Below are 26,306 nucleotides of genomic sequence, written 5' to 3'. Positions count from 1 at the left end.
TGTTTACTTACATTTTTTTCTTGTTCATGATACAACACATTAAATTAACTTAAGTAGAAGGTATAAGAAGAGAAATGTGAACATTCATATAAGGTAATACATTATACAGCTTGTGATGGTGTTCCGTGCTGGGGAACTCTGCTTGTTATTGTCTAGCTGTCCCTACAGCTAGATAATAAAACAGAGATAACGTTTAAATAGAGGTTATTAATGTGTTCTCATGTTACACACATTACATTGTACACATGCAGCAGATGAATTCCATGTACACTGAAGTCACAAAATACATTTTTGTACCATGTCCCCAACATTGTGACATCAGATCACACACAGCCTAAGCACCAGTACACAATTATACAGTGTTACTTATTCACCTGGGGACCAGTATGAGCAGCTGGTTATGAATGGACCATAGATTGTGCTGTGTGAGCACCCTGATATGGAGCATTAATGTCACAGCTGCTTAGAAGAAAGGTTATGATAATTGTAATGTGCTTCTGTGTTATGTACAATGAATGGGAGTGTTAGAAAATCACAAAACATATTACCTGCGCTGCGTAAGATGATGAGCTGTACTGGAGACTTCAGAGCTTCATGTTCCACAATTACCTTAAAATACTGGTCACTCCGATCCACCTTATACCACAGCGTCATGGCATCACATATGCTGGTGACTCTGTATGAGCCGTCACTGCTTACAGTTGAATTATTTTCTATATCAGAGTCCGAGATCCTTTTATATGGACCATGTTTACTGTCAGTTCGTTCCCAGATTACTCCAAGTTCTCGTGGGTAAAACCTATCAACCTCCAGTATAATGTATCTGCCATCCTGAAGAAGGTTCCTTATAACTGGAATTCCTGAAATGTGTAATTGTGACATTTAGTAACAAATATAATGTGAGTGTGAGGAAACTCTGACATCTCACACACTAAGCTGAGATAATAATATATTGCACTGACAGTGCCAGAGAATAAATCACATGTAAATATAAACTATTATACACATCATATATAGATATATAGAGTTAAATAATACATGAAGCCATGTTTAATACACTTGGGCTGCCTCCATCTTTTTGAATCCAAATTTACCAACATGACATAATATACAGATAGAATAAGTACTATCCTGAGATTCAGCAACGTAGAATCCATTGAAATAAATAAAGAGTCCCCCAAACCCTTCTCATCTGTAACCTGAGAAACAGGTAATGCATTGCACAGTGTGCTTATAGATATTGCTGAGGAGCTTCAGATATTTAAACCATATCTGCAAAATAACACCAACAGCCATATCTGAGTCTTTCTAATGCCAATTTAGAGTACGAGTTCTATTTTAAGCATAAGTCATCATTCCAGTAAGTTGCGGTATGAAGCATAATAGCAAAACAACTTTTTTTTTATTACTTTTGAGCAGCAAAGTTACCTTGTCACTAAATAATTAGTGATACCAGATGCTCTTGAACAGTTTGTTTTTAGACATTCATTCAGGATGTATTAAGTATTAAGACAAAATCATCGGTTGCTTTAACTTATCAATATACTTAATAAGATATATTACAGGACAGCACAGTTATAATACATAAAGTCTTTTATGGTTATTGTGATACCAATGGCTCTGTCCCTGTAAATTAATTTACCAATCTGCAGCTTCCACGGATCATTCCTGTTATCTTGAAAATTTTGTAAGCGCTCTCTAAAAACCCATCTCATTATTAGAGCTTACAGTAATTGACTTACTACTCACACCTTCACAGCCGTCCCAATCTCCACTGTGAAACACACTAACGCCTCATGTCTCAGCTGTGCCCTTTTCACATTAGATTGTAAGATTTCCTATCAGCAGGTCCCTTCCTATACTTTAGTTTCATGTCAGTTTTATTTTGTATAATTTGTATGTCCCTGTTTTATGTATGTCATGTTTTCCCCACTGGCCGGCGCTACGGAGCATTGTGGCGCCTTCCAAATCTACAACAAAAATAAGGATAATTGTAGGTTTTACCATTTCCCACTATCACACACACCTGTCACACTGAGCTCTCCCGTCCTCTTCTCCAGCGGTGTCACCAGAGTGGGGGGTGTCACCCGGCAGATGAATTCTGACCCATGTTCTGTTAGTGCTGACACAGATACAATCAGACTGGCTGTGCAGGTGTAAGTCTTATCAGACTGTTGTGTGATCTCCATTACTGGGATCTTGTATTTATCACTGGGAGACACTTCATACAATTCCTGCTTTCCAGCTTCTCTCCTCACCCACTTCACATCCAGATCACCAGGGAAATACCCAGAGATTGTACACTGCAGTTTGGCCTCTGTGCTGTGTAGTAATAATGGAGGTTTTATGATTTCATCCATCACTGGGAGCCAAGGAAAGTCTGTAACACATAGAGATGTAATGGAAGATAATATCATGATTTGTTTTGCTGTGACGAGTAAATACACATTTACAAAGTATAACTGAACTCTCTCAGTGATGTTACCTGTTACAGACACTTCCCGGTGCTCAGTCTCATCCATAGATTGGTGGCTCCACGCCACACGTACTCTGAATCCTGGATCCTTGAAGAGATGTCCGGGGACTATACAATTACTTTCCGCATTACACCTCTGGTCAGAATTGTGTACAATGTTGTTCTTAGCTGTATCCAACTCCTGGTAATGTCCAGCTCCACAGCTCCAATTTATCTGGATATTTCTGGGATAAAACTTCTCCAGAGTCACAGAACACAGAACATCCCTGGAGTCACACAGAGACAGCTTTATAGGGGCTAATAATCGGGGTTTTACTGTTAGAAAATAAGAGAACATTTATCAGTAAAAGGATATACGGGGATTTATCACTTTAAGGTAAGTATTTAATAATACTGGAATAAGATATGCAGGTTTGTGTTTTATTAAAGTTGTAAAAAAAATGAAACCAGGAAAGAAACTATTGCCAAAATATAAAATTCTCGAGCTCAAGCATGAAGCATTAACAGTGCACATTTTGTAAGTTATTTAACAATCACAGTATAACCAGGTATAATTTATGTGCAAATATGGCCATACAGGCAATACCCACAAAGACAGGTGCATTCCCTGTTCTGGAAGTGCCTCCGTCCAGATGACTGGCACAACTGTAATACTTTCCTCTTTATAATGTGCCTGAATAGTGCAAAAGTTAGAGCAAATGTCCATTCTCACAGGATGGGTGAATAAACAGAAGTTTACCAGCTTAATTTGGAATACCAAGCTAAATGATTTTTTTCACCACTTGCTACAATATAATTACTATACTGTAGATCAGGGGTGTCCAACCTTTTAGCTTCCCTGGGCCACATTGGAAGACGACGAGTTGGTTTGGGCCGCACATAAAATACACTAACACTAACGATAGCTGATCATCCAAAAAAAACATAGAGAACATAGTTAACATATATATATATATATATATATATATATATGAGAAAAAAAGTGATAATATATATATATATATATATATATATATTTCTAATTTCTAATCCCCCTATACTTACCTTTCAATCGCCCTGTTCAAAAACTCCTCTCTAGTTATTATACTATGATCACTTTTTGTATTGTTTCGATGCAATATCAATAAAGTGCATTTAAGCCAGGCATTGTATATCAGGGTGCCCTGACCAGGCCTGCGGTACCTGACATATACACCACTGTGATCCCAAATTGTGACCTGTTTTGCTAATTACACCACTATGTTAGTTAAGGGATAACAATTTATAATGGGCCAAAGAGAATAATATATAATGCCCCATTAGTATTACAAGTAGAAATATGTAGCAGGGAGATAAGGTCCATGATGCTCCAGGACCAGGTGACTTTTATTCCCTGGTCAGCATCCCTTGAAATAATAAAAAAAAAATCCCCCTTAACTTACCTTTTAATCGGCTTGTTCTCCTGTCCTCTTCTCTTCTTTTCTGCAATTCTGTGCTGCTGAATTTTCTTCTCGCGCGGGTGACTACTCTGTCCTGCGTTCCGCAATGGATGTTGGGCGTGATGACATCACGCCCGACATTCACTGCGAGCGCCGGACGGAGGAGACAAGGGAGGGAGCCGGAGTACCAGCTGACGGGACCACGTGGCCGCAAGGTAAGCATTTTCTTTTCTTTTTTTGCAGGATTTTTTTTTTTATTAACAGCACTGCCCTCTTGCCACAACCAAAACTCCTGCTGGGCCACATCTACAGGCGAGCTGGGCCGCATGCGGCCCGCGGGCCGCGGGTTGGACAAGCCTGCTGTAGATGATCCATATTTATCATGGAAAGCCCCCGATCTGCTCAGCTCCTCCCATTAGGAGCAGCAAAATCATTCAGTCATAAACTATCCTGTGAGAATGGGTCTACTTGCATAAAGAAAGCTGCATGATATCACAGAGATTAAACACTGCGATTGCACTGCATGTTGGCAATTTAGCAGATTATAGAACTGTCCTATTATAGACGGTTGGAAATACAAATCACTGATTAAATGAATCTGTGGATATAACATTATTATTATCCTTATCTACATATTATATACTGCTGCTCACAAAAATATTAATTGATATCCCTGTGATATCCATCAGGGCTGTGCCTAGCCATCAAGCTGATAATGATGACGGGTGTATCATTACTGCTGACACATAGCTAGACATAAGATATGTACAACTCAGCATATACACGCTAGGCTGCAGTTTTTGAATCTGTAATTTTGCATGTACATTCAGGCAAAATGGTGCCCTACTTTATATAAGGCCCTATTTCTACCCACCTCTCCTTTAACATCTCCCCCCTCACCTACCCCCTCTCTTAAGGACACTCTCAATAAGTGCAATCTTGATGCCCTCAACCCAGTCATTTTCCCCTCCTCTTTGGAAATGATTCTCTCCCTCATTACCACCCTCTCCTGCCCTGACCAGGCTGTCCCTTTATAATAGCACATTTACCTCTGTCCTGGATGCTGCCCTGCATCACTATCAGCCTACGATGGTCCCCACCACAACCTTGGCATTATAAACAGACCCACTATATACAAAAATGTTCTCTCACCATCAAGCGTCTCTGGTGGAAAATCGTACTCCCGCAATGACTTTCTCCACTTCAAATGTATTCCCTCCTCCTACAAGTCTGCACTCTCTCTATCTAGACATCCCTATTTCTTCAAATCTATAATTTTCTCCCAATCCTTTGAAACCCATCAGCTTATTTCCACTTTCCATTCCCTCCTCATTCTTCTAAACCTTCATCTGAAAAGTCTTGACCACACCAGATGAATTGTGTTGGATCTCTATATATCTCAGCATGGTGGCTCAGTGGTTAGAACTTCTGCCTCATAGCGCTGTGGTAATAAGGCCTTATCAGTGTGGAGTTATGTTCTCTTTGTCAATGTGGAGTATGTAGTTCTCCCTGCGCTTGCATGGGGTTTCTGCTTACAGAAATTCTACTCAGTTTAACACTCACTGGCAAAACCCACTAATTTCAATAAAAACATCTATGCCCGGGTGCAGAACAGCCAGATCCTTCAGATTTAGTCAGTTTTATTTGCATGGCCAATTCTGACAGAGATTAAGTGGCTTGTTGGTCAAGGTGAGTGGCCGAATCGCACTGTGTAAAAGTATAAACTTTAAGACTTTCTGGATAAGTGGATATTCCATCATTTTGAACACCAAGCCTATAATGTACGAAGTTACATTCAAAAATTATCCTTGCAGCAGATGTTCAGCAGTGCTCCTCACACTGACTGCAATATGAGGCACAAGGTGTTTATCGCTCCTTTTTTCCTCTCTGCTTTCTCTATTGTTCTGTATAATGATTTATAGATAAGAGACCCCATACTTGTATTTATATACTTACGTGGATTAAAGCTGCATTTCATACATCTCTCCCTGGATTTTCCATCACAGAGGAACGTGCAGACAACCTCCATGTTCTTGTGTTTGGATACAGTCTGTGTGATGCTCAGTGTGGTGATAACATTGTATAATCCGTCCGTCTGTGACTGGTCTGTTCTCACAGTGTAAGTGCTGAGTAACTGATCACTTTCTCCATCACTATGTGTCTCACTGTCTGGGACTGTGACCTTCAGTCCACCGTCCTCAGTAACAGTCCAGGTCACCTGAACGTTCTTTTTGCAGTTGGAAGCCATACAATACAGGGTCATCTTTTCATTACCAGTCGATCCCTGCACCTTATGCATAGGACTCACCTGGAACCACTGGAAATCTATAGAAATATAATAAAGTGATTACTAATAATGAGGAAACATCAGTTTACAGATTCTTTCCTTTATGCTCTTTTCTATGCAGTTATCAGAATTTCTCATATCTCTAGATACTTTCCTTAATCATTTATCATCCTATCATACAGGGTGGGGCATAAAGATCTCCCATGTTTCGAGGGGGCACTGTATGACCTGTAGTGGGGGTAAAGTGGTGTGGTAGATTTAATTTGGTAAGTTAGGCTCCTCAGTTTTTAGTACCCATCATGAACTGAACATCTGGGGGTAAATGTATCAAAGTGCGAGTTTGCCAGCGTGTTTAAATCGTGGCAAATCGCGGGTGTTTACCCGCGAGTTTTGAAAAAAAAACCTGAAATGTATCAAGCTGCGATTTTGACACTGAAGTTCAAAATTGCTGGTCATCTCTGGCGATTTTGTGCGATGTAAACACCCCCGAGATTAGCTTACTCTCCTGTGTTTGGCAAACTCTCCTGTGTTGTAACAGTGAGTTGTAAACACATCACTGTTACACTGACGTGTCATACAGCTGCCAGAGCTTCGGCAGCTGTAGGAACTGTAAAGAACAGCTTAACCCTAGTGCTGCCTGACTAGTGCTGGTTCCGTGAAAATCGGGGAAAAATTTTGCGTGGGGTCCCCCCGATTTTCACTTTACCAGCACTAGGCAAACCAGCCAGGGTTGGCGGCACTATAGCAGTGGGACACTCGGCAGGGGTCCCCCTGCCATAATGACTAACCAACCCTAGACTGTTTAGCGCTGGGCTGGATTCCCTAGGGAGTGGGGTCCGCCGAAAAAAATGAGCGGGCCCCCCCGCTAGAAAGAACCAGCCCAGTGCTGATAGCACTAGGGCTCTTCCTACTACCCCTGGGCTGTGGGTAGTAAGGTAATACAGCGATAAAAATGGAAAAAAAATAAACAGACGCCATTTGTTTTGTGAAACTACAAGTCCGAGCCAGCCAGGTTGCCTAAAACAGTGTGGCCATGCTGCTGCTTGTATAACTACAAGCACCAGCATACCCACGGCAGCCAGGGCATGTTGGCAATTGGAGAACCACAAGTGCCAACATGCCCTGACATCCCTGGCTTGCTGGGACCTGTAGTTCCACCCAAAAAATGTTAAATAAACAACAGCACCCTAGTAAACACCACACATATTTATTAAAAATAAAAAACCCACAATAAATACACTAACCACCCTCATTAAAACCACATCTATTTATTAAAAATAAAAACAACCTAAATACTCACAAAAGATGTCTTCTTTCTTCTTCCAAAGTCTGCTTCTCCCAGTCCCATAATATTTATACTTCCAAAATGGCTTAAATAATATCTTCATCACTTCGCCCAGAAGGGGCCCCTTGTTGATTGAAGTCTTCGTTGCTTCGGCCAGGGGGGCCCCATATTTGTAACATCCCGGCACTTTAATCTTGATTGAAGAAAAATAATAAAAGTCTGGAGCCGCCGCTAACACCTCCTACTAGGTAGGAGATCCGCTACGCAATGAACGCATAAGCTGTATTAACTGTAATACAGCTTGCGCAATGGCGTCGTGCATGCGCAATGAGCTACGTTACTTGCGTAAGCTCTATGTACAGTATTAGGTGATTCCCCCACTAGCGTGGGAAAATCACATAATACAGTAGTTAGAGCTTACGCAATGAACGTAGCTCATTGCGCATGCGCTATGCTACTTGCGTAGTGATGAAGATATTATTTAAGCCATTTTGGAAGTATAAATATTATGGGACTGGGACAAGCAGACTTTGGAAAAAGAAAGAAGACATCTTTTGTGAGTATTTGGGGTGTTTTATTTTTAATAAATAGATGTGGTTTTAATGAGGGTGGTTAGTGTATTTATTGTGGGTTTTTTATTTTTAATAAATATGTGTGGTGTTTACTAGGGTGCTGTTGTTTATTTAACATTTTTTTGGGTGAAACTACAGGTCCCAGCAAGCCAGGGATGTCAGGGCATGTTGGCACTTGTGGTTCTCAAAGTGCCAACATGCCCTGGCTGCCGTGGGTATGCTGGTGCTTGTAGTTATACAAGCAGCAGCATGGCCACACTGTTTTAGGCAACATGGCTGGCTGGGACTTGTAGTTCCACAAAACAAAATAGCGTCCATATTTTTTTTCATTCATTTATCGCCGTATTACCTTACTACCCACAGCCCATGGGTAGTAGGAAGAGCCCTAGTGCTATCAGCACTGGGCTGGTTCTTTCCAGGGGGGGGGGGGGGGGGGGGCGCTCGTTTTTTTTCGGCGGACCCCACTCCCTAGGGAATCCAGCCCAGCGCTAAACAGTCTAGGGTTGGTTAGTCATTATGGCAGGGGGACCCCTGCCGTGTGTCCCACTGCTATAGTGCCGCCAACCCTGGCTGGTTTGCCTAGTGCTGGTAAAGTGAAAATCGAGGGGACGCCACGCAAAATCTTTCCCCGATTTTCACGGGACCAGCACTAGTCAGGCAGCACTATGGTTTAGCAGGAATAGCGGGAGGACCCCACGCTTTTATTTTATTTTTTTCATTTTGATCTGTTCTTTACAGTTTTAACACTGCCAGGGCAGTGTAACAGTGATGTGTTTGTACAACACGCTGCTATCAAGCAGCGTGTTGTATCTGGCTTGTTTTGAAGCAAACTCTCCTGAGTTTGCTAACTCACAGCTTCATACATTTGAGACTTGTATAGCTGTAGTGGCAAACAGTCGGGAGTTTGATCACTGGCGATTTTGCAAACAGCGATTATGACAGAAGCACAACTCTGGCGATTTTGCTTGAAATCTCAGCTTTATACATCGGCGAGTTTCAACTCTCCCGAGAAAATCGCTGGAGTTGCAAAATCGCACTTTGATACATTTACCCCCTGGACTTTGTTGTTCAAGCGTATTATGAAAACAACCGTTCTGTGATAACAACGCAGAGAACGTTCCGTAAACACTTCACGCTAGGTCAAAAGGCATCTGTACCAGATCGGAAAACGATTTTCCTATGGATTTCTATTCTTTGGGCAACTGGATCCACACTGAAATGAAAATCACCTGGCAGACATAGGACCGTTAGAACGCCCGAAAATGTGGAAGCAGGGAGAGCATCCATTCAGCAATCACCAAGGCGTTCCACTTATAAGAATGCCTTGCCATGGCACTGGGGATATCAAGTCGGAGATTGAGGTGAATTTTACATGCCGATTTAAAATTACATCCTTACAAAATGATGTAGGTTCAAGAATTAAGTGAGGGAGATTATTCCAAGTGCAGAGCCCTATGTGAGAAAATTTTTGAACAGCTTCCTGCTGCAGCCATTCTTCTGAGGTCTTCAACTATAGCAGCTACCATTCCTGTAGAGTTGGACGCACTCACAGGTACTCGAATGCCCCCAGGACTTAACTCAACATAGTAAAAGCTTATGAGCAGGAACCAGTAGTACGGAGTTAGGAGAAATGGGGCCAAGAGCACGTCCCCCACATCCACTCAGAAGGCAGCAATAATTTAATTACAGCTGTGCTCCCTGGTGCCTGTTACTGGCCGGGACACAGCGGCAGTGTGTGGCATCCCGGTTGCCCTGGCATTTGAGTGAGTATACTCCCTCCTAGGGATCGCCTCTGCTGCAAGTCTCGGGCAGTCCCCATAAATATTTACAAGTCCCCTGATTTGATTCAGAAGGGCAGCATTACGGCACAGAGAATATAAATAAAACAAGGTAAGGAAAACCCTGCTCTTGGCTACTGATGAATACTCTGTCCATCAAAAAATGTATTGTCTGTGTAGTCTTTGAAGTTTTTTAGTATAACTGCAGGCCACCTTCATCTCTCAGCATCCTCATTTATTTATATATCGGCAATGTAAGGAAATCCCTGCTCTTGGCTACCTATAAATACTCTGGTAATGTATTGTATTGTGTACATAGTATGGCTGCAGGCCACCTTCATCTCTCAGCATCCTCATTTCTTTATATAGCATGCATTATAACGTTTCAAATTTAGTGTTTGCGTAGCGTTTTACATTTTTGTCTCTTGCACCTCACACTAAATTTCTTTTGTTGATTCATTTATCCAATGGGCTTGCTTCAGTTGGTGGCGTGGTAGATTACTTTTATTTTTTTGCAGCCGCTGCAATGTTCTATATGTGGTCACTGAATGTCGAAAATGCCCAGAAAAAAACCTCACCTGCATACGTTCTGTTTTTAATATGGATGTCACTGAATTACCCTTTCAAAATTGACAAGTAGTGAAAAATAGAAAGGATTAGAATATACAGCATTTTTTGGCGGTCTGTAGCTACTGCTGACCTTCACACGAAAACACTCTTTTCTAAAAAGGATGTCACTGAATAAGCCTTCCCAAATTGAAAAGCATTGAAATATAGAAAAGATTAGAATATAATGAATAGCGTTTTTTTGGGGAATGCATCTGCATGCTGAACCTCACACACAAACACCCTTTTTTAAATATAGATTTCACTGAATGACCCTTTTAAAAATGGCAAGTATAGAAAAATAGAAAGGATTATAATATAGTTTTTTGGATTCTGCTGCTAATAGACAGCAAAAGTACACTGTTTTCTTACACTAAATAAATATACTACTTAGTTCAGAATATCTCAGTATGTATATACTGTCTAGTACTATTATGCAATGCATTAACAGCAACCAGTAGCCACTAGACCGTGTAAAGTCTATTAAAGATTGAAATTAAAAGCAATTGATCAGCAAACTATTCTAGCTGACTAATCTCTACAAAACTGCTGTACAATAATGACAGGATAATGACAGGATTCTACTGCTTTCCTATGTCCCTCGATCACCCTGGACACTATTTCTGAGCAGACCACCACAGCTAACCTCCTCCCTACACGATGTCTGTTCTAAAATAACACTTGAGAAAACCAGGGAGCACTATATATATATAGAGAAGATAGCGCCATTTTTTTGGGAGGGAAATTACGTTTTGCCTCGTTTTGAGATCCTAATTTGGCCATTGAACCCGAGCCATGACTCGTTTTCACTAAGATCCCAAACGTTGGATTTTGTTGGATTTCAACTAATCCGAACTGCTCATGTCTAGTATCTTTATAAGATAGCCATATTTAGTTCTATGTTCCATCATAGTGCCTCCATAGTTCTCCATTTATGCAGCTTAGTGGTGCATTTGTTAGAACTGATTATTACATACAACACAGCATGTGTATATTTAAAGAAAAACTCCACTTTAGCGGATATTTTATTAGGGTTAATATGTACAAAATAAAAAACTAATGGCCCAGCGGAGGCATCATGTACCAGCATCCTCTTTTCATACATCCACTAAATTTGAGAAGACAGCATCCTAACCTTGTGGGTATCCCTAGCACTTTAGGGTTCTTGGGACCACACAGGCAAAGAGAAAGAGAGAAGATCAAAAGGTGTCTTTATTACAGTACAATTAACAATTGTAAACAATGTAAACAAATAACCATAAACAATTAAATAACATCAAAGTGGTCTAGAAACTCCAAACATCACCCTACAGCATCCCAGTGTTCAATTACCCTCAACCATGTAAAAAAGACAGTTCTCAGGTCAAACTATATTTTTCTAGTGGTTCTGATGCAGTTGCTGGGACGACCACAAGGTAGGTACAGAGTATGCCGAGAGTACCACGGTGCCAGACCAAGCTGTTAATTCTATACAATATAAAATAATGACACACTAACCTGGACAGCTGTTAATGCCTATGGACATTATCATACAGACAAGTTGTAAAAAATCCATAAGTTGTAATATAATAGTCAATGCTAAGCTGTAAGAGTGGTGCTGATGCTGTTTCTATGGTGATCCAATGATAGTAAACCAGCACGCAGGGAGTATGCGGAGTCCGGCAAAGCTGTTTCTTCCTATTTCCTCAATGTCACAGCAAAGGCTATGACACTCTCCGGCCAAGTTGCTAAGTCCTATTCCCCACTGTGTAAACGTGTTCCAGCCAAGTTGTTAGTCCAACTTCTGTTAATGGCGACATCCCAGCCAAGTTGTTGCTGCAATCTTTGTGTCTTGCAAATCCCAGCCGCTCAACCAGAAGCTCTCTAATGAGATGGTAGTTATGTGCACCACAGTCACCGTACTCCAGGTGTAACAGCTCCACGGGCAGCTCCTGATGGAGCAGAGTTTACCCCAGGCACGTCTCAGGATTTGATACAGGAACCACTATTGAGCTGATAGGAGGCAGAACTCCAAAATTAGACTTAGTAGGACCTCAAACACATCTTGGGTTCCCCATGCAGGCCTTTTTAAACTGTAAAATAGAAATCCCTCTCTGCATGGTTATCTCAAGTTCAGCTTGGATGCCATTATCTCCCCTGCTATTTTGGAGTACAGGAGTCTGTTGCAGTACCAGAGAGAACAATATCTGCTCAAACCAGTTGTTGGTAGACTTAATTCTGGTTGAGTAATAGAACCTCCCTGTTTTAACCCCTTCCATGATTTTGTGACTTTGAAGGGGCTTTGGTTGGTGCAAACTTCCTGTTCATCCAGTGGGGGGCAACTTGGCAGTGAATAGTTCATCCACCATGTTGGTCTCCGATGTAGCCATGGAGATGAATATGCGCAACCCACATGCCTTCTTATAAGAACTAGGTGGGCCTCATTAAGTCCATCCTGTCCAGGTTTTTGTACACAGTCTGATATTGTAATGATATGATTAATAAAAAATAAAGTCCCATACAAATAAACAGTTCACACAAACATCTTACATGTGAAATGTTCAAAGTGACAGATGGGATAGATGGTGTCTGTCAGACCCATCTTGTCACAGTATTAATACGGGATAATGCAGTCATTGTTGTACTCTAAATATTGAATTACAACAACTTCAGCCAATTGCATCTCAGTTAAGTTACATTTGTAACATGGCCAGAAATTCTATACTGACAAATACAGGTATGGGATCCCTTGTATGTAAATCCATTATCCAGAATAGTAAATAAGTGATGTTGTTCAGTGATAATGTCATACACACAAACACACATACACACTCATGAAGAGTCTCATTTTGCACTCACTGGGACCGATGTTGAGTTGGATGCATATGTATTAAAAAAGAAAAGCTCTAAAAGATGCAAGTAAATATAGCATATTTACACCTATATGCTGAGTCGAATGCATTTCAAGATGCATGTATTTCTGCACCAGAACATATGCACCAAGTTATATCAGGGGTACATCAGATACACTTACACTCAACCTGGTCATGAGCACAAGGAAAGTTTTTTTAAAATTTGTTTTGATAGCAAAAAGTACATTTGGTTTGATTTAAATAAACTACATCTATGATACAGCAGGTATAATCTTCCTTACAGCATACTTACCAACTTTGAAATGTTGGTATCCGGGAGCCTGCGGGGGAGATGGGAATGATGGGGGGTGGGCCTCCAAAATGCATGTCATTTTGGACCCGCCCCCCATGACGGCATGACGCAACCGTATCATTTGACAGAGGGGGCGGAGTCAAATGCTGCGATTCACCGGGAATCGCGGCGTTTGGGACCTAATTCTGCCCAATTCACTAGGAAGTGGGCACTTCCTAGTGAAGTGGGCAGATCCGGGAGATTGCCACACTCTCCCAGGAGTCCGTGAGACTCTCGCAAAATGCGGGAGTCTCCCGGACATTCCGGGAGAGTTGGCAAGTATGCCTTACAGTATACAAATGAAAGTAGCAAAGATTAATTCTAAAATACACTTACTAAATCAGATCCTATAGGCTAGCTGGCATGTATTTGTGCCAGCTCTCATGCACGTGCAAGTGATACGCTTACTGGCAGGTATATCTATGTCTCCGTGCAGGAGCACGTGTTAGATGCAATGCAATCTGCATATAAACATATGCTTTTTTTTGTGTTCATGTGCATAGAACATTTATGTATTTTACAAATGGTACCCAAATCAGCATGAGCCGCACTGAGTGACACTGCGAAGTACATTAATGAGGAGTAGTCAGGGTTAGGGTGGGAAAAGTTTAACTCACTTACATTTCTTCTTATAAATGAGGACCCACAATGCTGCTGCAGTCACACAAAGTGTTAATAACATGGTAAGAATTACGGCCATAACCACACTGGTAGTTTGGGAGTCCTCCACATCTGAAAATAACAGTAATATATGTGAGTAAGAGAAAATACATTTGATACATTATAGTTCAGAGTGTAATCCACTGCGTTCTCTTTCAAGTGTTGTCTGAATAGCTCTGCTTACTCCTATTTCTCACTTTATATAAAAAGGCTTGTCTTCTATTAGACAACCTCCTATTTGTGTAGAACACCTGAGTAGCGGTTCAGTGAAAGGATTTGCTTGATCCTCACCAATACCTGATTGCCGGCAACATTACCAGGAGGAAGAGCAGAAATCTTTTACCATCATGGGCATGCCTTAGCAGGTAATTTAGACTTTCCTGAGTTAAAGGTATAAAATGAACATGGCACCTGATTGGACAGGAGCTACGACCAGTCCAACTATTTTCTAGATTCATTACAAACCTCCCCGTTCATAGCACAAAATGCTATGTACGTCCTCAAAACCTGGAAGCATTCGACTATTCCTCCTGTGACTGGATAATATTGGGGGTCCTTGTGAAAGGTGAGAAGGGACTCCCTTTCATAGCATAGTTAGGTACACAATTGAAAGGAATAAGGTTATGGACTAGTTCTACTTAAACATTTTACAAAATCATACGTACCTCTTGAAATATCTAATTTACCTGATCATGTGTGTCTCCTGCATACAGAGGGTTATTCATAAAAAGCAATTTTGATGCATCAGCATTTTGTCATATAGATGTGCATTTGACATCACAGTTTTTCCTGTATAAATTTGACAGAGCCTTATATCACTTCTCTGTGCTGTATGGAGAACGCTGTTCTTTCTACTATCTAACTCTCAGTCTGTGGTTCCTGCTTCCTCCAGTTGAATCCTCACGTCATGATGATGCCCCAGTCACATTCAACATTCACTAACATAATCACAGGAGAGGTCAGGTCAATGCCTTTCACAAGAGCAGCAAAGTTATCCCCTAAAACAGTGTTTCCCAAACACAGTCCTCAAGTACCTCTGACAGTGCAGGTTTTCCAGGTCACAAGTGAAATAATTACTGCCACCTGTAGATCTTTCAAAATGTGTCAGTCAGTAATAATGCACCTTTGCTCCATCATAGAGGTATTGAAAACAAGCACTGTTAGTGGTACTTGAGGAGTGGGTTTGGGAAACACTTCCCTAAAATAATCTGTGCTGCTTTGAAAATTCCAAAAAGATGATTGACTAGCACTTGTACAGAGAATATTTAATCATCCACATCATTCCCTGCCCCATTGGAACTTACAGTCAGAATTCCCTACCAAATACACACACCTAGAATCCTTTTTTGTCAGCAGCCATTTAACCTACCATTATGTTCTTGGACTTTGGGAGAAAATCACAGTAGCCAGAGAAAAAACAATGCAGAGAATATGCAAACTAGACAAAGGTAGAACCCACTGTGACACAACAATGCTAATCACTGTTGAATATGCTACAATCTTGAATATCTTATTTGAGTAGACTGCCTTCCTTTACCAGAAAAGAATCTGGGAAGAAAAAACATTCCATTTTAAAGAGGGCATAAATAAGTCAATAGATGAATGTCAGTTGAAAGTGAAAAAAACATTAATGTAAATTTATTAGTACAGTTTAGCATACGAAATGTGCCCATCACGGTCCCACATTGCCATGAGGTACAGAATACTTTGGAACTTATGTTGCTATTTTATACAGATGCATTAGTTGAAAGCCTGATAATAAAAAGACACTCAGTCGCCAGCTGTGTCAGTTAAATGTTTGATTGTGCTACATAATATAAAACACAAGTTACATTACTCAATAATAGTGACAGTTTTAATAGTACCACAATTTACTTACTCTCAGCTGTCACTGTCAGTGTCTCAATAATAGGATTGTACAAAGTCTCATGTTCCACCAAACAGGAGATATTTTCTATTCTCTTCTGCTGTTTTCCATCTATCCGGTATAATTTCCAGTTATTATAGCTGCCATCCGCGTTCCTTCTGGGAGGCTCAGTCCTTTTCCCATCCAGTAACCAGGTAATTCCCACAGCTTCAGGGGTGAAGCCCTGAGCTTCACACACATATATCTGTTCTCCGCCGTTGTGAGAAGAGAGAAGTTTCACCTTCGGCGCCACTAGACAAGGACAAGAGGTCATTGTATAGTTATATTTAGATATTTAGGCTGCAAATACAGTTTTGTTTTATTAATGGGTATAGATCATAGATTGATATAATTGCAGTGACTTCTAATATATATATATATTGTAATTGATTTATTCTTAACACTAAGTTTCACTCACCTCCATACTCCACTCTGAAGCTTTCTTGGATAGGATCTCGGTGAGACTCATGTTCAACCTGACAGGTGATGACAGGATTGTCTTGAGTCTGAGTGGGAGTGATAGTCACTGAGCTGTTTAAATTCCAAGTACTGTCTGCATTCATTTGAAAATTCCCGAGTACTGATCCACTCACAGTCTGACCATTCCTCACCCACGTCACTTTAATATCTCTTGGATAGAAACCCATGATCGAGCACAACAATATATTTTTCTCATTTTTAAGCAGAGCCTTTTTATGTATCTTTACCACTGCAGCAGCTGGGAGGGAGAGACAATTGTTAATAATACTACTTATTACACAAGTTGTGTTTTTTATATATATATATATATATATAAACTCCTATAAATAATGTCTGTTTACAGTGTCATTGTTTATAACCTGTGAGTTCTGATGTCACAGCTTCAGTGTTTGTTAGGACAGTGTCTGCGTTATAAGCAGTGAAGGTATAGAAATTTAGAAGGCTGTATTGAAAATGTAAGCAAATGTAATGTGATAATATTACAATCAAAGCAGTATGAGATGTGTCAGCATGGCCTACCACCATATACTGGACCACTTCGACCACTGCTGATAAGGAATAATGCTCACCTAAATGTAAGTTATAGATGTTAGAAGTCACCTAAGATTTCTATGACCTGTATAAATGCATTCTGCTACAGCCTCATGCTTTTATATGGACACAGAATTCTTTGGTGACTTCAGATATCCACATAATTTACAGCACATTATCTCATATCTTATGGGTCTTGTTCACTTAAATGTGTTTGTATAATCTGCATTCACTGCACCACATATAAACTGGATGAATAGGAATTATTGATCATTACGCCAGCCTCTCCTATCTGTTCACATGTGATTGTGTTAAGTCATTAAGGATGGGAATTAGGGATGTGCACCGGCGACTTTTGAGGTCTCGTGTTTTGTGTTTTGGATCCGGATTTTCGTTATTTTTGGGGTTCGGATTTGTCTCGCAAAACACTTGACGAAAGGTCTCGGTTCGGATTTAAGGTTTTGGATTCGGATTTTTTTTGAAAAAAACATAAAAAGTTTAAAAATCAAGTTTTTGGGCTTATTTTCACTCCTAGGCTATTATTAACCTCAATAACATTCAATAACAAGCATTTCCACTAATTTACAGTGTATTCTGAACACCTCACAATATAGTTATTAGTCCAAAACGTTGCAACAAGGTATCTTTCTGGACTGCGTAGAGGAGTGGGTCACCACAATATATATTAAAAACCCTGAACTTTTATGATTCGCACCAATAAATGTACCTGGACTGCGTAGAGGAGTGGGTCACCACAATATATATTAAAAACCCTGAACTTTTATGAATCGCACCAATAAATGTACCTGGACTGCGTAGAGGAGTGGGTCACCACAATATCTTAAAAACCCTGAACTTTTATGAATCGCACCAATAAATGTACCTGGACTGCGTAGAGGAGTGGGTCACCACAATATCTTAAAAACCCTGAACTTTTATGAATCGCACCAATAAATGTACCTGGACTGCGTAGAGGAGTGGGTCACCACAATATATTAAAAACCCTGAACTTTTATGAATCGCACCAATAAATGTACCTGGACTGCGTAGAGGAGTGGGTCACCACAATATCTTAAAAACCCTGAACTTTTATGATTCGCACCAATAAATGTACCTGGACTGCCTAGAGGAGTGGGTCACCACAATATATATTAAAAACCCTGAACTTTTATGAATCGCACCAATAAATGTACCTGGACTGCGTAGAGGAGTGGGTCACCACAATATCTTAAAAACCCTGAACTTTTATGAATCGCACCAATAAATGTACCTGGACTGCGTAGAGGAGTGGGTCACCACAATATATTAAAAACCCTGAACTTTTATGAATCGCACCAATAAATGTACCTGGACTGCGTAGAGGAGTGGGTCACCACAATATATTAAAAACCCTGAACTTTTATGAATCGCACCAATAAATGTACCTGGACTGCGTAGAGGAGTGGGTCACCACAATATATATTAAAAACCCTGAACTTTTATGATTCGCACCAATAAATGTACCTGGACTGCGTAGAGGAGTGGGTCACCACAATATCTTAAAAACCCTGAACTTTTATGAATTGCACCAATAAATGTACCTGGACTGCGTAGAGGAGTGGGTCACCACAATATCTTAAAAACCCTGAACTTTTATGAATCGCACCAATAAATGTACCTGGACTGCGTAGAGGAGTGGGTCACCACAATATATATTAAAAACCCTGAACTTTTATGATTCGCACCAATAAATGTACCTGGACTGCGTAGAGGAGTGGGTCACCACAATATATTAAAAACCCTGAACTTTTATGAATCGCACCAATAAATGTACCTGGACTGCGTAGAGGAGTGGGTCACCACAATATATATTAAAAACCCTGAACTTTTATGATTCGCACCAATAAATGTACCTGGACTGCGTAGAGGAGTGGGTCACCACAATATATATTAAAAACCCTGAACTTTTATGATTCGCACCAATAAATGTACCTGGACTGCGTAGAGGAGTGGGTCACCACAATATCTTAAAAACCCAGAACTTTTATGAATCGCACCAATAAATGTACCTGGACTGCGTAGAGGAGTGGGTCACCACAAGATATATATTAAGAAAACCATCAACATGTATGATTCGCACCAATAAATGTACCTGGACTGCGTAGAGGAGTGGGTCACCACAATATATATTAAAAACCCTGAACTTTTATGAATCGCACCAATAAATGTACCTGGACTGCGTAGAGGAGTGGGTCACCACAATATCTTAAAAACCCTGAACTTTTATGAATCGCACCAATAAATGTACCTGGACTGCGTAGAGGAGTGGGTCATCACAATATATATTAAAAACCCTGAACTTTTATGAATCGCACCAATAAATGTACCTGGACTGCGTAGAGGAGTGGGTCACCACAATATCTTAAAAACCCTGAACTTTTATGATTCGCACCAATAAATGTACCTGGACTGCCTAGAGGAGTGGGCACTGGGCACCACAATAAAATATATAAAAAACCTTCAACAGGTCTGCATTACACTACACATACGGCTGCTCCTCCATCCTCTCCATCATATACATGTTGGAGTTTTAGCGTGTGACAACCTCTTGTTTTTGATAATGTCAGTGCATTTTGAATATTTTTCAATTTGCCCCACACCACTGAATGTACTTTATCTATGATACGCATCTATCTATCTTGACTGCGTAGTGTGGTGGCCCCGGTACACAATTTGGTACCGAGGCCACAATATAATTAAAAAACCCTCCACGTGTCAGAATTCCACCAAAAAAGGGTATGGACTGCGTAGTGTGGTGGCCCCGGTACACAATTTGGTACCGAGGCCACAATATAATAAAAAAATTGGGCATCAACTGTCACCGTTGTTTAATATATGATACACCTAAATATGGACTGCACAGTGGAGTGGCCCCGGTAGTAAATTTGGTGCCGGGGCCACAATAAAATAAATACACCCTCAACTGGTCTGAATTCCACCAAACAAGTATCTGGACTGCGTAGTGGGGTGGCCCCGGTACCCAATTTGATACCGGGGCCACAATACCTCCTCCAAACATGGTACAGACAATTCGTCATTGAGATCCCATCAAATATGTTAAAGACAGACAGGGTCGAAGTGTTATTGGTTGACTTTGTAAACCCAAAAACTGTCCCTGTTGCACATAGTCGTGCAATGAAGACTGACTTTTTCATTTAAAGGCACCATCTTTCAAGTGTAGTGTTTGTAAGTCTAAGTCATATTATACTTTTGGTAAAATTGGTTTATTTTGTTCCTCTTTATGGTAACTACTAATAGAATTAAAGTATTAAATAGAAGCGGCAGTTCCTCTTTATGGTAATTAGTAATAGAATTAAAGTATTAAATAGAATTAAAGTATTAAATAGAATTAAAGTATTAAATAGAGTGGTATAGAGTTGTAGTGTGGTATAGATAGAGTGGTCCCCACAATATAATAATAAAACCCTCAACTGGTCTGAATTCCACCAAACAAGTATCTGGACTGCGTAGTGTGGTGGCTCCGGTACACAATTTGGTACCGAGGCCACAATATAATTAAAAAACCCTCCACGTGTCAGAATTCCACCAAAAAAGGGTATGGACTGCGTAGTGTGGTGGCCCCGGTACACAATTTGGTACCGAGGCCACAATATAATTAAAAAATTGGGCATCAACTGTCACCGTTGTTTAATATCTGATACACCTAAATATGGACTGCACAGTGGAGTGGCCCCGGTAGTAAATTTGGTGCCGGGGCCACAATACCTCCTCCAACTTCCAAGTGTAGTGTTTATAAAGACAGACAGCGTCGAAGTGTTATTAGTTGACTTTCTTAACCCTAAAATTGTCCCTGTTGCAAATATTCGTGCAATGGACAGTTACTTTTTTATTGAAAGACTCAAGCTTTCAAGTGTAGTGTTTATAAAATATAAACAACAATACAGTAGTTTTAGAGCACGTCAATACCTCTTGTTTTAAATTATGACACGGCATTTTACTTTTGGTTTAATTTCTTGAATTTTTTTAAATTTGGTTTTACTTTTTGAACATGGCAAACGACTGTTGATTGGTCATATAATGCAAAAAAAAAAGGTCCAAGATGGAATTGTCCTTGGGCCCTCACACCCACCCTTATGTTGTTGAAATAGGACATGCACACTTTAACAAACCAATCATTTCAGCGACAGGGCCTACCAAACAACTTTGGCTGAAATGATTGGTTTGTTTGGGCCCCCACACCAAAAAAGCTATTCATCTCTCCCTGTACAGACTAAACAGGCTCTACTGAGGCAAGATGTCGTCCTCATCCTCAACCTCTGATTCCTCTCCCCCTACAGTGTGTACTTCCTCCTCATCACACATTATCAATTCGTCCCCGCTGGACTCCACAACCACAGGTCCCTCTGTAGTATCTGGAGGGCAGTGCTGTACTTCATTGAGGAATTGATTATTCATTTTTATAAACATCATTTTTTCCATGTTGTGAGGAAGCAACCTCCTTCGCCGCTCACTGACCAGGTTCCCCGCTGCACTAAAAACTCTTTCCGAGTACACACTGGAGGGGGGACAACTCAGGTAAAATAGAGCCAGTTTGTACAGGGGCTTCCAAACTGCCTTTTTTTCCTGCCAGTAACAATATGGACTGTCTGACATGTCTACTTGGATGGTGTCAGCAAAGTAATCATCCACAATTTTTTCTATTGTGACAGCATCCAATGCAGCGAGAGTAGACATGTCTGCAATGGTTGGCAGGTCCTTCAGTCCGGACCAGATGTTATCAGCATCCCCGCCAGTGCCTCTTTTGGGAAAACTGAGCTTTTTCCTCGCAGCCATAGATGTGGAAGAAAATGAGGGTGGAGCTGTTGGCATGTCACGGTCCTCTTCAGAGGATAATCTCCTGACCAGCAGGTCTTTGCACCGCTGTAGACTTGTGTCCGCCGGAAACAGAGACACAACATACGCTTTAAACCGAGGATCGAGCACGGTGGCCAGAATGTATTCCTCTGACTTTAAAAGAGTGACCACCCTCGGATCCTGGCAAAGCGTACGAAGGGCTACATCCACAAGAGCTACATGCTTGGTGTAATCGCAATGGCTTACCAGCTCCTCCCTCACTTTCTCCAGCTGCTTCTGCAACAGCCTGATCAGGGGAATGACCTGACTCAAGCTGGCAGTGTCGGAACTGACTTCTCGTGTGGCAAGTTCAAATGGCTGCAGAACCTTGCACAACACGGAAATCAGTCTCCACTGCGCTTGACTGAGGCGCATCCCCACTCCTTTGCCTATGTCGTAGGTGGCTGTGTAGGCCTGAATGGCCTTTTGCTGCTCCTCCATCCTCTGCAGCATATAGAGGGTGGAGTTCCAGCGCGTCACAACCTCTTGTTTGAGGTGATGGCAGGGCAGGTTCATGCTTTTTTGATGTGCCTCTAGTCTGCGGTAGGCACTGGCTGAATGCCGAAAGTGTCCAGCAATTTTGCGCGCCACCGCAAGCATCTCCTGCACACCCCTGTCACTCTTGAGGTAATGCTGCACCACCAAATTAATGGTGTGGGCAAAACATGGGACGTGCTGGAAATTGCCCATATTTAATGCCCGCACAATGTTACTGGCATTGTCTGACACCACAAATCCCCATGAGAGTCTAAGTGGGGTAAGCCACTGGGAGATAATTTCCCTCATTTTCTCTAATATGTTGTCAGCGTTGTGCCTCTTATTAAAGCCTGTAATACACAATGTTGCCTGCCTTTGCACGAGCCGCCATTTTGTAGTTGCTGCTACTGATGCAGCTGTTGCTGTTGCTGCGGAAGGGAATGCATCTACCCAGTGGGCTGTCACAGTCATATAGTCCTTCGTTTGCCCAGAACCACTTGTCCACATGTCCGTGGTTAAGTGGACAGTGGGTACAACCGCATTTTTTAGAGCACTGAGGACACTTGATCGTACTTCTCTGTACATTTTTGGTATCGCCTGCCTAGTGAAGTGGAATCTCGACGGGATTTGGTACCGGGGACACAATACCTCCATCAACCCTCTAAATCCCACTCCACTGATGGCGGACACCGGGCGCACGTCTAACACCAACATTGCAGTTACAGCCGCAGTTATACGCTTTGCAATAGGGTGACTACTATCGTATTTTGTGGTCATGGCAAACGACTGTTGGACGGTCAATTGTTTTGTGAAAGACTTAGCGGTCTTACGACTTCCCCTCTGGGAAGATGACCGACTAACAGCAGCAACAGCAGCAGTGGCAGTAGTAGGCGTACCGCTGCAGGATTCCTCGGATGAATCCCGTATTGAGGAGGACTCAGTCTGGCTGCTGACTTGGGCTGCAGGACTGAATCTGATGGAGATTGTGGAGGAAGTTGACGAGGAGGGTGTTGCTGGTGTGTATCCAACTGGACCACGGGATTTAGGTGTCCCTGTACCGATGAGGGTCCTAGCCCCAGTTCCTGAACTAACCACTGAACTATGAAGGTTATTCAGGTGACGTATAAGGGAGGATGTTCCTAGGTGGGCAAGATCCTTACCCCTGCTTATTTGAGCTTTACATAAGCTACATATGGCCATACATTGGTTGTCTGGATTTGGATAAAAATAACTCCAGACCGAAGAGGTGCATTTTTTGGTCTTCTGACCAGGCATGACGATGGGCTTTTTCATCCCATGGACATCAGCTGTTTCCCCCCCTGGTGCCTCATTTACAATAACCACATCACCATCCTCATCATCAAGTTCCTCCACAGCGCCAGCTACATCATCAATAGCCTCCTCCCGAGCCACCTCTTCCCGTACAGTGATGGGAAGGTCAGGCTTGACAACCACCAACATCCTTGGACTCGCCTTGTGGATTTGTGATAATTTCTCTTTAGAAGGCAGAGTTGTTTGCTGTTTTGTTGCTGACACCATAACTCTCTTCAATTTTTTGTAGGGGGGGGGAGGAGGAGGAGGGCTAAGATCCGTGGGTGAAGCTGAACCACTAGTCATGAACACGGGCCAGGGCCTAAGCCGTTCCTTGCCACTCCGTGTCGTAAATGGCATATTGGCAACTTTACGTTTCTCCTCAGATGATTTTAAGTTTCTCTTTTTGCTACTTTTTCTTAACTTGGGCTTTTTGGATTTTACATGCCCGGTACTACGAGATTGGGCATCGGGCTTGGAAGACGACGTTGATGGCATTTCATCGTCTATGTCATGACTAGTGGCAGCAGCTTCAGCATTAGGAGGAAGTGGGTCTTGATCTTTCCCTACTTTATCCTCCAAATTTTTGGTCTCCATTATATGTAGCACAAGATACTGCAGAATGTGTGAACTTGGTAATATTGCAGTACCAATGGACTTATACTGCTGTATTGGTTTTGCAAATTTGGTTATAATTATTATATATTTTTTTTTTTTTAATTTTTTTTTTTTTTTTACTTTTTTTTTATTTTTTAAAAACTTGGGAATAATGGGGAACTAACTATGCCCTTAGAAGCACAGAGCACAGGACACAGCACCACTGGACTGAACAGGAACGGCACAGGACCCAGCAGCACTACGGAACTCAGCAGGACAGAGCACAGGACACAGCACCACTGGACTGATACTGCAGAATGTGTGAACTTTGTAATATTGCAGTACCAATGGACTTATACTGCTGGATTGGTTTTGCAAATTTGGTTATAATTATTATATATTTTTTTTTTAATTTTTAATTGTAATTTTTTTTTTACTTTTCTTTTATTTTTTAAAAACTTGGGAATAATGGGGAAATAACTATGCCCTTAGAAGCACAGAGCACAGGACACAGCACCACTGGACTGAACAGGACACGGCACAGGACCCAGCAGCACTACGGAACTCAGCAGGACAGAGCACAGGACACAGCACCACTGGACTGATACTGCAGAATGTGTAAACTTGGTAATATTGCAGTACCAATGGGCTTATACTGCAGGATTGGTTGTGCAAATTTTGTGGTAATTAAAAAAAATTAAATTAGTTTTTGGTATTTTTTTAAATAACTTTTTTTTATTTTTTTAAACACAGGGGAATATTGGGGAAATAACTATGCCCTTAGAAGCACAGAGCACAGGACACAGCACCACTGGACTGAACAGGACACAGCACTGGACCCAGCAGCACCACTGACCTCAGAAGGACAGAGCACAGCACACAGCACCACTGGACTGATACTGCAGAACACAGCACAGCACAGCACAGCACAGCACAGCACAGAACTAAACAGCACAGCACAGAACTAAACAGCACAGCACGAGATCTACCAGGACAGAGGACCACCTAACAGACCCTCCCTCTACCCTGATCAATGCCCGAGTGAAGATGGCGGCGACTAGCGGGGAATTTATAGGATCCGAGTATCGCGAGATCCGACAACGGGATTATGAGTCAGAGCCTCAGTTTCAGATTTGAATTTGGCGCCAATACCCGGATCTGTCTCGGATCCGACTCGGATCGGCAACGTTCGGGTGGGCTCGGATTTCATAAATCCGAGTGCGCTCATCCCTAATGGGAATAGATCACACTATCTGCAGGTTGCGTGGAATTTCTTGTACCATGGTACAAAGTGCATTCACAGATAGCACAAATTCTCAATTTAATCCTTAGTAGTGGTGATCCCAGTGACGCAGAACAACAAGTGTCATATAATGTTTAATTATTACCATTTTAGATGAAGTTACGGGAAAGTGTACAGATGGGCTAATAACAGTTATTCACTCACCTTGAGCCTTTAGTAAGATCTCCTTTTCTTGCTTCTCTGGACTGTAAATCACTAAACACTTGTACATTCCCTGGTCAGAGAGGGTCACATTGGTAATGGACAATGAGGCGTTGCCCTTTTTGGCCTCCTGATCATCGATGGACATCCTGAGACTAGAATGTTTCCCTTTGTTGTCATATCTCAGAAGCTCCTTGTCTCCACGGTACCACAAGATAGCAAGAAATGAAGGTTGTATGGGGGGGTTGTCTACAGTAAATGAGCAGGAGAGAAGAGTAGTTGATCCTATTGCAGCACTATGAGAAGTGGGGGCCACCACTTCTAGTACCGAACCTGCATAATATAAAATGGAACTCTGTGTAAGGATAAAGTGCTATCTACAGGTGTATGAGACCCAAGAAT

At 41.5% G+C, this 26,306-nt stretch overlaps 1 protein-coding gene across 1 annotated transcript; it reads right to left on the bottom strand.

Annotated features, from left to right (window-relative positions):
- Nucleotides 1-453: 453 nt before the first annotated feature.
- On the bottom strand, nucleotides 454-26,052 carry LOC142098448 (uncharacterized). Its single transcript, XM_075181294.1, has 8 exons — nucleotides 25,908-26,052; nucleotides 16,590-16,889; nucleotides 16,145-16,423; nucleotides 14,227-14,337; nucleotides 5,851-6,219; nucleotides 2,486-2,791; nucleotides 2,027-2,380; nucleotides 454-860 (listed from the first exon to the last, which is right to left on the bottom strand). Exons 1-8 carry the CDS (start codon nucleotides 26,050-26,052, stop codon nucleotides 454-456), a joined length of 2,271 nt encoding a protein of 756 aa, XP_075037395.1.
- Nucleotides 26,053-26,306: the final 254 nt, after the last annotated feature.

This window comes from Mixophyes fleayi, chromosome 7 (assembly GCF_038048845.1).
Source record: "Mixophyes fleayi isolate aMixFle1 chromosome 7, aMixFle1.hap1, whole genome shotgun sequence".
NCBI classification, from domain to species: Eukaryota; Metazoa; Chordata; class Amphibia; order Anura; family Limnodynastidae; genus Mixophyes; species Mixophyes fleayi.
The sequence above is the reverse complement of the archived record's forward strand: the minus strand, read 5'-3'. Positions and strand labels throughout refer to the sequence as shown.